Raw genomic sequence first — 12,128 nt, 5'->3', positions numbered from 1 at the left:
TTGGTTTTTAAGGCATTGATTAAAATAGCAGTGTATATCTTATTCCATGATTTCTCATTATGGTTTGCCCACAAGATAATTTCCTAATAATATTGGCTGTACTGTGTTAAATGTTATGACAGATACTATGCTAAGCACCTTATGTTATTACTTCATTTGTTTTTCACAGTAATTTTATGAGATGAATAATATTTCATCCCGGTTTTTACTAAGGGAGAAACTGATAACTAGAGAAGTTTTAACTGGCTCCCTGTCAGAAAGCTAATCAAATGACTCTTGCAGGGACTCCTATCTACAGCTGTCCTACTCCAAAACCTGTTCTTAACCCTGTACTCCCATCCTTCTAGTTTAGCTCTGCCAATATCATGAAAATCTTGAAACATTCCTATTTATTTGTTTGTTTGTTTGTTTGTGTATTTTCCAATATATTTTAATGCCATCAGCTGGTGCTTGGAAGTGGTAGAGTGAGGGGCACCTGGGTGGTGCAGTTGATTAAGCATTGGAATCTTGGTTTCCACTTGGGTCATGATCTCAGGGTCCTGAAATTGAGTCCCATGTAGGGCTCCACACTCAGCAGGGAGTCTGCTTAAGACTCCCTCTGGGGCACCCGGGTGGCTTAATCTGTTAAATGCCTGCCTTCAGCTCAGGTCATGATCCTAGGGTCCTGGGATTCGGCCTCACAGTGTCTGGCTCCTTGCTCAGCTGGGATTCTGCTGCTTTCTCTCCCTGTGCTTCTCCTCCAGCTTGTGCATGTGCTCGCTCTCTCTCTCTCTCTCTCAAACAAATAAAAAAACAAAAAGCTTTTAAAAAACAAAAAGCTGCCCCTCTGCCCCTCCCACTCTCTTTCCTTCTCTCAAGTAAATCTTTTTTAAAAGTGGCAGAGTGGGGATCCCTGGGTGGCGCAGCTGTTTGGCGCCTGCCTTTGGCCCACGGCGCGATCCTGGAGACCTGGGATCGAATCCCATGTCGGGCTCCCGGTGCATGGAGCCTGCTTCTCCCTCTGCCTGTGTCTCTGCCTCTGTGTGTGTGTGTGTGTGTGTGACTATCATAAATAAATAAAAATTTAAAAAAAATAAAAACTAAAAAAAATAAAAGTGGCAGAGTGAGGGCAGCCCTGGTGGCGCAGCGGTTTAGTGCCGCCTGCAGGCGGGGTGTGATCCTGGAGACCCGGGATCGAGTCCCACCTCGGGCTCCCTGCATGGAACCTGCTTCTCCCTCGGCCTGTGTCTCTGCATTTCTCTCTCACTCTGTGTCTCTCATGAATAAATAAAAAATAAAAAATCTTTAAAAAAAAGTGGTAGAATGAGAAGGAAATCATGAAGAGAGCTTATTATTAGGTATAGTAACTCAGAATTATGTTGATGCACTGAGTAGAGTGGAGATTAGGTACAGAAGTAAAACCAAGAGCTGAGATTTGTAGATACTGTTTGTTTCTTTATACAACAGATAAAAACAAAGCAGACCAATCTCCACTTACAGAAATCTTAAGTATGGATAGAGTCATCGACTTTTTTACGAGATACTTTCATAGGTGAATACTTATTGTTTAGTAGATGCTTTGAAAACTTGAGGATATGTTATCTATTCCTTTAAAACATTACTACTGGGGCACTTGAGTGGCTCAGCAGTTGAGCATCTGCCTTCGGCTCAGGTCGTGATCGCAGGCTCCCAGGATCGAGTCCTGCATCAGGCTACCCGCATGGAGCCTGCTTCTCCCTTTGCCTGTGTCTCTGCCTCTCTCTCTGTCTCATGATAAATCTTAATAAATAAAATATTTAAAAAGTCTGTTCACCGACCTAGAGAAGTGTTTGAAAATGTTAAGTGTGACCTATTAGTACTCATAAAATCAGTATACTGGGTCATGACCAGATTTAAGGAAAAAAAATTAAATAGAGCCCAGCAAATTTCAGAATACCCTTATTATAAAGGGCAAGCATTCTTTGTGAAACTTTTGTTTCAATTATGTATCCATGTACTAGGTCACAGGTCAAATATATATTTTACTGTGTGCTACAAGTTTAGAAAGTTTGAAGAACACTGACCTAGAGCTTTGTAGCATTTATCTATTTTAACCAGAACAGAAATTATAGTGATTTTTTAAAAGGTTTTATTTATTTATTCATGAGAGACACAGAGAGAGAGAGCACAAGGCAGAGATATAGGCAGAGGAAGAAGCAGGCTCCATGCAGGGAGCCCGATGTGGGACTCGGTCCCAGAACTTCAGGATCACACCCTGAGCCAAAGGCAGATGCTCAACCGCTGAGCCACCCAGGCGTCCCAATTATAGTGATTTTATACAGATTTTATCTTTAAAAGTAAATGACATCAAGTGACAGAATGTATGCTTGATATTTTCTTTGTTTTTCTAACATTGTGAAAATCATCTAGTCCCAAATCAAAACCTCCCTGGGATATATAGCTGGCTGTACGGAATTAACTTTGACCTCAGCTCTTTCCTCTGTTTATTGTGTCAAAATTGATAATATAAATGTACTATCCTCTGCTGAATGTTTGGTACAATTTTTTGCTCATTTCTGGAAGTTTTACCTCTGAAGTTTCAATTGTTTCTAGTTTGGAATTAGTGTTATTTTTAGTCCTTTCTATTTGGTTGGCTCTATAGTATTTTGGCACTGGGAATGAAGAATAGATTTGTTGGCCACTCACTCCGTAACAGTATGTAACTTTATCTCATTCTTTTTTGTGGGTGTATAGTATCCTGTTGCATAAGTTCATCATAATTTACTTAACTACTCTGATGTGTACCATTTGTTGCTAGTTTTTTGTTATAAAGCGATAGAAAGTATTATTGTCACTTAATTTTGTATATTTATGAATATATCCATAGGATATTGTTGATTCACAGTGGAATTACTTTGAAGATATATGTTTAAATTTTTTAAATGTAATTTTATTTTTTTAAGTAAGCTCTATGCCCAGCATGGGGCTTGAACTCATGACCTTGAGATCAAGAGTCATGTGCTCCACCAACTGAGCTGGCTGCCCCTAAATTTTTAATAATATTGCCATGGGCAGCCTGGGTGGCTCAACAGTTTAGCGTCGCCTTCAGCCCAGAGCCTGATCCTGGAGACCCAGGATCGAGTCCCACATCAGGCTCCCTGCATGGAGCTTGCTTCTTCTGCCTGTCTCTGCCTCTCTCTCTCTCTCTCTCTCTCTCTCTCTCTGTGTGTGTGTCTCTCATGAATAATTGGATGAAATCTTTGAAAAAAATATAATATTGCCAAATTGGACTTCAAAATGTGCTGATTTATCACCACCTATATATAAAAATGCCTATTTCAAAAAAAAAAAAAAATGCCTATTTCTCCATGCCCTTGCTAATGCTATGTACTATTAGAGTTTTGGCTTTTCTTTTCCTTTTTTTTTTTAATTTTTTTTTAGTTTTGACTTTTCGTGGGGTTTTTATTTAACTTTTTGTGATCTGATAGGTGAAAAATTACGAAAGTTCCCTATAAAGAGTTGCATTTTAAAAATTAAATGAGGGATCCCTGGCTCAGCGGTTTGGTGCCTGCCTTTGGCCTGGGGCACAATTCAGGAGTCCCAGGATCGAGTCCCATGTCGGGCTCCCGGCATGGAGCCTGCTTCTCCCTCCTCCTGTGTCTCTGCACCTCTCTGTCTCTCTCTATGTCAATCATAAATAAATAAGTAAATTTTTTTAAAAAATTAAAATTAAATGAGAATGGGGTACCTGGCTGGCTCAATTGGAAGAGCATATGACTCTTGAACTCAAGGTTATAAGTTTGAGGCCCACACTGGGTATAGAGATTACTTAAAAAGAAAATCTTTTTTTTTTCTTTTTTTTTTTTTTTAATTTTTATTTATTTATGATAGTCACAGAGAGAGAGGCGCAGAGACACAGGCAGAGGGAGAAGCAGGCTCCATGCACCGGGAGCCCGATGTGGGATTCGATCCCGGGTCTCCAGGATCACGCCCTGGGCCAAAGGCAGGCGCCAAACCGCTGCGCCACCCAGGGATCCCTAAAAAGAAAATCTTAAAAAAAAAAAAAAAGAAAAGAAAAAAATTAGAGGTGCCCGGGTTGCTTAGTTGGTTAAGTGTTTGACTCCTGATTTTAGCTCAGGTCATGATCCCAGGGGTGTGAGATTGAGCATAGCATTGGGCTCTGTGCTGGGCTTGGAGCCTGCTTAAGAGTCTCTCTCTCACTCTGCCCTCCCCTTCAAAAAAATAAAATTTATTTTTTTAAAATAAATTTTAAATGAGATTGACCATATTTTTACATATTTATTAACTCTGTATTTTCAGTAATGGTTCCTGAGATTTTTAAAGAATGGATAGCCGTATCAGTAAATATGGCTTCAAAGCTATGAAGAAATGGTGCTGTAAATGTAAAGTATCACTAAGTGACCACAACTTGATGACCTCCTCTACTTCCCACCTTGACTCTTTCTTTTACTCTCTTAATTTAAGGTGATCATGGAGCTCAGCTTGGCCTTCATGGAGCTGGTGGTGATGGAATACATGATGACACAGCAGGTGGAGAAGAAGGGGAAAACAGCCCAGATCCCCAGCCCCAAGCTGGTCGGAGGACTAGGCGGGAAGCATGCACCTGCCCCTACTGTAAAGACAGTGAAGGAAGGTAAGTTGTTTCTTACCAAGCCAGTTTTAAGAGTATAAAGGAGAAAAAATAATGGATTTGGAGGTAAGCAGAAGAGGGTTGATTTTTTTTTTTTTTTTTTTTTTTTTTAAACATTTAAGACTTGGCAGTGTTGCAAAGGGACCAGAGATAGTACAGTACACTTGATTGGGTTATATTAGGATTTTGTTTCCAGCTCTGATCCTTTCATCTACTCTAAATCCTTGGGCCTTAATAGGTGCCTGCCTTCTCCAGAGATAAGGTAATCAGATGGAGCCAGTGGTCAAATGATTATTACCATATGTCTGTTTTGAGATGGTTTTAACAATATTGCTTGTAAAATAGTCTTGCAAAGAAAAAGAAACATACCTACTGTAATTATTTTTTTTTTTACAGTGGCTGTGTGAGAATTATAAGGGTTTTCAGAGTCTATGTTCCCTCAAAATAGACATGCTTACTCCAGATAGAAAATTCTTCCATCATGGAATCTAATGTGTCATGTAGAACAAAGTTCTGACAAATATTTCTCATTAGTAGAATATTTTGGTTTTATTTAGTATTATCTCTGGAGAGTTCCAAGTTTGTTTTTCTTCAACTCACTGCTTTTGAAAAAGAATATAGAAAGTCATACAGATTTTTTAATGCCTTTGGAAAAAAATCTAAGTTTTGTCTCAACAGAAATAAGTACAAAAAGAAAAGCACCAAAACCAAATATAATTTAAGTTCCTTATAGGTCAACCCTACATTACAGAAAAAAATCTGAATCAGAAACACTGAGGGGTACCTGACTCAGTGAAGCATGTGACTCCCAATCTTGGGGTTGTAAGTTTAAGCCCCATGTTGGGTGTAGAGATTACTTAAAAATAATAAAATCTTTAAAAAAAAAAACAAAAACTTAAAGTGGATTTAAATTTTCAAAGGAAACTCTGATTTCCCCCTAATGTGATTTCATTTCCGTTATGGTTTTTTTTCTCTGCTGTTAAAACTCAAGAAAAGTCCCTCTTGGAAATCTCCCCAATACCCACTAATGGATCACACATGGAACAAATTGGTTTGGCAAAAACATTTCAGTACTGATTTCTGAGAGGAGCTTAGGGATTACTTTATATAGGGGGGAACTATATATATTGCTTTATATATATATATATATATATTTTTTTTTTCTCCCCTACCTTAAATTAGGGTTTTTATTCTCCTCTTTTAACTTTTATCTAGCCCATCTTTCTCTTCCACTGAAGTCCCTGATAGTGCTCTGGCTTTTCAGCTTTTAATATTTACCATTTGGCTCTTGACCTTTATTTTAGAAAATAAGTTCATAGTTGTAAACCATTATATTTTCTTTAAAGTTCTCCATGAGGTGTTCAGGTGGCAAGATCTTTTGTTCCTTAAATAAGCTCTTAGCCAAAAATAGCACCATATTCACAGTTCTTTTTTTTTTTTTTTAATATATATTCACAGTTCTCATAGAAAATGCTTGTTTTGGGGCACCTGGGTGGGTCACTGGTTGAAGCATCTGCCTTTGGCCTCAGGTCATGATCCTGGGGTCTTGGGATCGAGTCCCACATCATTAGGCTCCCTGCAGGGAGTCTGCTTCTCCCTCTGCCTGTGTCTCTGCCTCACTCTCTGTGTCTCTCATGAATAGATAAATAAAATCTTGAAGAAAAAAAAGAAAAAGAACATGCTTGGGGGCATCTGGGTGGCTCATTAGTTGAGCGTCTGCCTTTGGCTCAGGTCATGATCCTAGGGTCCTGGGATCAAGTCCTACATCTGGCTCCCTGCTTCTCCCTCTGCCTGAGTCTCTGCCCCTCTTTGTGTCTCTCATGAATGAATAAATAAAATCTTAAGAGAAAAAAGAAAGGAAGAAAGAAGAAAAGGAAAAGAAGGGAGGGAGGGAGGAAGGAAATGCTTGTATTAAGACAAACTTTGTGAAAAATACAAGAAGCCTCACAGACTTCACAAGTCATCCGGAGAGCAATTATCTCTTCATACATCAAACATCAGAATTGATTAAGGAATAGAAAAACAGGAAATAGTAAATATCCAGTAGAGAAAAAATTTAAAACTTGAATTTGGGGTATTAAGAATCAGCATCAACTAAAGATCTATGTCTTTGTTTTATTTATTTATTTAGAGGGTACGAGCAGGGGTAGGGGAAAGGTTGAGGGAGAGAGAGAATTTCAAGCATATTCCATGCTGAGCGTAGAGCCCAGCATGGGACTCAGTCACATGACCCCAAGATCATGACCTGAGCCTAAATCAAGAATCAGATGCTTAACTGACTGAGCCACCCAGGCACCCCTAAAGATTGATATTTTGGTACTAAAGAGAAGCCTGCCCTCCCTCCTTCCCTCTCTCCCTCCACCCCCAACATGGGGCTTGAACTCATGACAGCAGGATTAAGAGTTGCTTGCTCTATTGACTGAGCCCACCAGGTGCCCCAAGAGAAGTGTTTGTTTTTAAATAGAAATTTGGGTTAGTTTTGAGTGGGTCAGGTAATAAATGTTAACATTTTGGGGTTCTTTAATTCTTGTCTCTAGAATGCATTATGAATAGTTGTGTTCTTATTTTCAGAGGCTCTGGGGATCCCGGCAAAAAGAAACAGCACATTTGCCACATCCAAGGGTGTGGCAAAGTATATGGCAAGACCTCACACCTACGGGCACACTTGCGTTGGCATACAGGCGAGAGGCCATTCATGTGTACCTGGTCATACTGTGGGAAACGCTTTACACGTTCGGATGAACTACAAAGACACAAACGCACACATACAGGTGAGAAGGAGCCCCGGGAGGAAAGAAATAGTAATAGCATAAAAAGACACAAAATATATCTATGAAATAATTAAATTTCTGAGTAATTAAGTTTGAAAGTGAATATATGGAACATAAATGATTCGAATTGGAGTTTATCTGGAAAACCTTTCAGAAGGAAGGAGCTAGGTGTTCAGTGGGATTTTAAAGGAGGACCATGGCCCCATTATTCTTCTCGGTCCTACCTTACTTTTCTACTGTAGTCCTTCCTTTCTAGTACTCTTTGACCTTTACCTATTTTTCTGCCCCCACTCTCTCAAAAAGAAAAAGATACCAGATTTTTCTTGTTTTTATTACCTTCTAAGACTAATATTCTGTCCCATATAGTTTGAAAGCAGTAAATTGGACAAGGTAACCCTACTTCGTAAGATGTTCATTTCTTGTCTTCTTTCTCTTTTACCAAGGTGAGAAGAAATTTGCCTGCCCTGAGTGTCCCAAGCGCTTCATGAGGAGTGACCACCTGTCAAAGCATATCAAGACCCACCAGAATAAGAAGGGAGGTCCAGGTGTATCCCTGAGTGTGGGCACTTTGCCCCTGGACAGTGGGGCAGGTTCAGAAGGCAGCGGCACTGCTACCCCTTCAGCCCTTATTACCACCAATATGGTAGCCATGGAGGCCATCTGTCCAGAGGGTATTGCCCGTCTTGCCAACAGTGGCATCAACGTCATGCAGGTGGCAGATCTGCAGTCCATTAATATCAGTGGCAATGGCTTCTGAGATCAGGCACCCGGGGCCAGAGACATATGGGCCATACCCATCAACCCTGGGATACAAGGTAGCATGGGTCCAAGAGACATGTGGGAGAGAGAGCCATGAGGCATTAAAATGCATGGTGGTGGGAAGAATTGGGGGAGGGATACAAGAGATGGGGTCCTGGCATCCATCTATTATCATCAGTACCTCCTGAAGTGAGAAACGTTATTGAAAATTCTGTTGGTGCCACCCTTTATGAGCATTTGTTTGACCCCACACAGTTTCTTACACTTCTTTCCCCAGCTTTCCCTTCTTGCATTTCCCTTCTCAGCTCCCCCATGATGGATCCCCCCTTTCCTAAAGCCATCATGCCTTGATAAATATATATGATCATTGAAATACTTTTTAACAAAAAAAAAAACCAGATTCTATATTATATATATATATATATATATATATATAAAAGATATATAGAGATGCATTTGCAGGGGTTGGCTGGGAGGAGGAAGGAGACCATTCTGTGACCAAAAATACCTTGGTCATTTTTTTATATTGCCTTATTTCCCTATGGCTGAGCCTTGTTGTGACACATCAAGCTTTTCTATAGATGTTGTCTTGGCTTCCCACCAGATTAAGCGTTCATATGCTCTGCTTTTAGTTTATATATACATACATAATGTTTTTTCTTAATTTTGTCTTTTTATTTGGGATCAGCTTCTTGTACTCTTTTCTTGACTCAACCTTTCTGTCTCCCTTTCTCTCACCTGATCACTTCATGTTTTGGTTTTGATAATGATCCCTGGATGAGGCACTTCTGTCAATCTTTTAAGGTCCTTGGTCCTAGCAGCAGAGTGGAGAGAGCCTTGAAGCCCAGGCTGATGCTTGAGTTAGCTGTGGAGAGAGTGTTCAAAATACTACTGACGCAGGCACCCTCTTGGCGCTGGAGAGTCCAAGGCACCTCTCCTCATTAGCTGCTCTAAGCATCAAGAGTCAGACGTCTTTCTATGGAATTGTACAAAAGACCCTTTAAAGGTTATATAATCTGGGATCAGTTTGTATAAATTGTCAAAAATGGTCAAGTAAAAGCTAGGGGCTTTCAATAGGAAAATGATGTGCTCAGAAGTGGAAGTGACTCAGAGTAGTCCAGTTCAGGAGTTAGTAGAGTATTTGGACATTTGTACAGCTGTCTTCCAAAGTAGCTCTGAGCTTTGGTGTATGGGTTTCTGAGGTCATATTCTGAAAGGAAATGCACTTCCTCTTTTGAACATCCCCAGTAGTTTCTTTCTCATGTTATTAAGGAACATCAGCCAATGAATCTGTTCGGGTTTCCATTCCGCAGAACTCCAGAGCATGTACTAGTGGCAAGGCAGAGGTTCTTTGACCTTTTCCCTTAACTCTTCCTTGGGTGGTTCCTGAGGGAAAAGGAAGCACACGATCATGGGAGTGATAGCCCAGAACAAAAAGAAATCTTGTCTTACCACTGTGGTTTATAAGAGAGATCGGGAGACACCATCCTGCTTTCTCCATGGCCTGATTCCTGAAGAGACTGATCCAAAAATTATAGCGGCAGGGAACTCTTAGTGCATTTGGCACTGAGATTTAAATGCAACCAGAGTTGTCCTCAAGGCCCAGCCATTAAAACGTTGTCTCTCTTGACCTTCTGGTATCCTGTCAGAGAGCTTTTCACTGTGAGGAAGTGTGGAAATGGCTGTGTGTATGTGTGTAACCTGTTAGGTTGGGGATAGGTTTTCTGTTAGCCTATACTAAAAAGAGACCTGCAATAAAAAATTGCCCTGATCTGATAGAAAATGAAGTGTTTGTGTATGACTGTGTGTGAGTGTGTGTTTGTGCCTGTATATATCTACACACAGATGAGAAATTATATTTGAAATTGTTGGAAAATAAATCAAATTCAGCTCAAAATGCCTTTCAGGCCCATTACCTAGAAATCTGTCTTTAAACCTGGGTATGTTCCTGAGGTCATTTCTTTGCTTATGCTAAATTAGTTACAATTAATGATGGGGGATATTCTACTGCACTTTTGAAGAAGAAACTATTTTTGTGTTTGAAAGTGAAACCAACATCCAGAACTATACCAGAGTCCTAGTTTCTTTCATAAGTCTTTTTACCTTGACTACAAATAGATGATGCTATGATTCTACTATATATTTTATACCAAATCTATTCAAATTAGGGTCTGGGTAAGTTTGTGTTGTTGTTTAACCTGAAATACAATAACTGTTAATATTCTAAACAGTAGTTCGCTCCATTTGGTCCTTTCTCTGCAGACTTTAACACGCTCAGGAATTATTTTGAGGAACTTTCCCCAGATCAAATTAATATTGAAATAAAAATCATCCATGCCCAGCCACCTATCACACACCCTTTATTCCCACTGAAAGGCAGAACTCAGAACCTGTTATTTTATGTCTGTAATCATGTACATGTAGGCATCTTTTGGAAGAAAGGGGCAGGATAACTCACCATAGCGTGTAGTATTTTGCTAGAGAATTTCAAGGAATGGAATCTTCCCCAGTATGAAATTATTTGATATAAACCAGCTTAATGATGCTGAGGACTACAGGTGTTTAGAAGGTTATCTCATGATGATTTTGTCTAGGTTGGAATGCTGGTTTACCCTCGACCCTCCATTAACATTGCTATAAGTGAATTCATAATCCGTTCTTTCCACTTACCCTCTTTCCTTATCACCAAGGAAGCTCCAGATCCAGTATCTTGTTTGGCCCCCAAACTGAAGCAGCTTCTGCTCTTGTCTCCCAGCAGCAGTGAGCCGCTCAGTCTTTTCCACAGGGAGTTAGGAGCCTACATTCCTTGAGTCATGAGCTTATTGCTGAAAATCCCTTTCCCTGAACATTTTGGCCAGCAGAAATTAATGTAACTGACAGGCATATTGATTCTAACATTTTTTTCATGAGTTGCTTTTTTATTTAAATTTTTTAAATGACCAAACCTGTGGGGCAGGGGATGCCCAGAGGAGTGGTAATATTAAAGCACTCATTCCCTTGCCCTTTCAGGTTGCCTATTCACATTCATCTGCGTGCCATTTGACTGTCTCACTTTTAACCCAGAGCAGTAACAACCCACACCATCTTCCTTCAGGGACCTCCCAGCTGGCACCCTGTTTGTGGGTGCTATGCAGAATGCAATTTAATGGATATTTCTCAGCCTGATTCAGAATAAATAGAACCCTTGATCCCAGAAAGTATAGACTGAAGTGTGGGGTAAAGATTATGATTGGGGGAGGGTTAGAGACAAAAGCTGTAAATTACTATGGCTGATTGATTTATTTCTACTATATACATATATATATATATTTTTTGCTTTTGTATATCCTATATAGGAAACTAAGCATTGTATTTTTTTAACAAATCTGAGAAAGCACTATGAACTGCAGATGTTTGACTTTCAGAATATATTTTGTATTGTTAATATCTTCACAATGTGTGAATACTGGAAGCTGCAGATCTTTGCTAGGACGCAATAAATTTATATACTTTGTGAGGGGTTCTTCTGGGGGTATTAATCAGGCCCCTGTTATGCTTTGGGGGAGCCCTGGTGCTACTCGCTTAGAGTTTTCATTCAATTTTAAGTACCCTGATGCCTTTTGGACCTTGGGATCAAAGCAAACAATTTTTGGAGATCCCGGTACCAAGGAAATGTGGATAGTCTAGCTGCCTCAAGTGAGGGACCCTTAGCATAGCTCTCCTTCCCCCTATTCAAAGCTGGGTAGCCTCTTGGGGTGGGGAAGAGAAATGTGAAATCTCAGAGTTTCATCTCCCTTAGAAGAGAGCCAGTAACTTATATGCAAGGATGAAAGGTGGCAGCAGTAGTTTTGGGGAAAGGGAGGAGGATATGGCACTCCTCCAATCCCGGAAAGCATTGCTTTTGAAACTGCTGATAAAACATGGGCAGGTTATTACTTTTGTTTTGGAGCCTGTGTTCTCTCTGGTGCCTCTCTTGGCTCTCCTCCTGGGGTACAGACCTCTTCTAGGAG

The 12,128-nt window shown here is 40.1% G+C and overlaps 1 protein-coding gene across 3 annotated transcripts in view; it reads left to right on the top strand.

Moving 5' to 3' along the window:
* The window catches only part of SP1 (Sp1 transcription factor), a 43,580-nt gene extending 31,945 nt beyond the window's left edge, over positions 1 to 11,635 (top strand). For all 3 annotated transcript variants that reach the window (XM_072797765.1, XM_072797767.1, XM_072797766.1), the window contains exons 4-6: positions 4,444 to 4,612; positions 7,181 to 7,380; positions 7,824 to 11,635. In XM_072797765.1, coding sequence (XP_072653866.1) covers positions 4,444 to 4,612; positions 7,181 to 7,380; positions 7,824 to 8,137 — 683 coding nt within the window. In that variant the 3' untranslated portion in view covers positions 8,138 to 11,635. The remainder of the gene's footprint in view (positions 1 to 4,443; positions 4,613 to 7,180; positions 7,381 to 7,823) is intronic.
* The last annotated feature ends 493 nt before the right edge of the window (positions 11,636 to 12,128 follow it).

This window comes from Canis lupus, chromosome 25 (assembly GCF_048164855.1).
Source record: "Canis lupus baileyi chromosome 25, mCanLup2.hap1, whole genome shotgun sequence".
In the NCBI taxonomy this organism is placed as follows: domain Eukaryota; kingdom Metazoa; phylum Chordata; class Mammalia; order Carnivora; family Canidae; genus Canis; species Canis lupus.
This window is presented reverse-complemented; position numbering and strand designations above follow the sequence as displayed.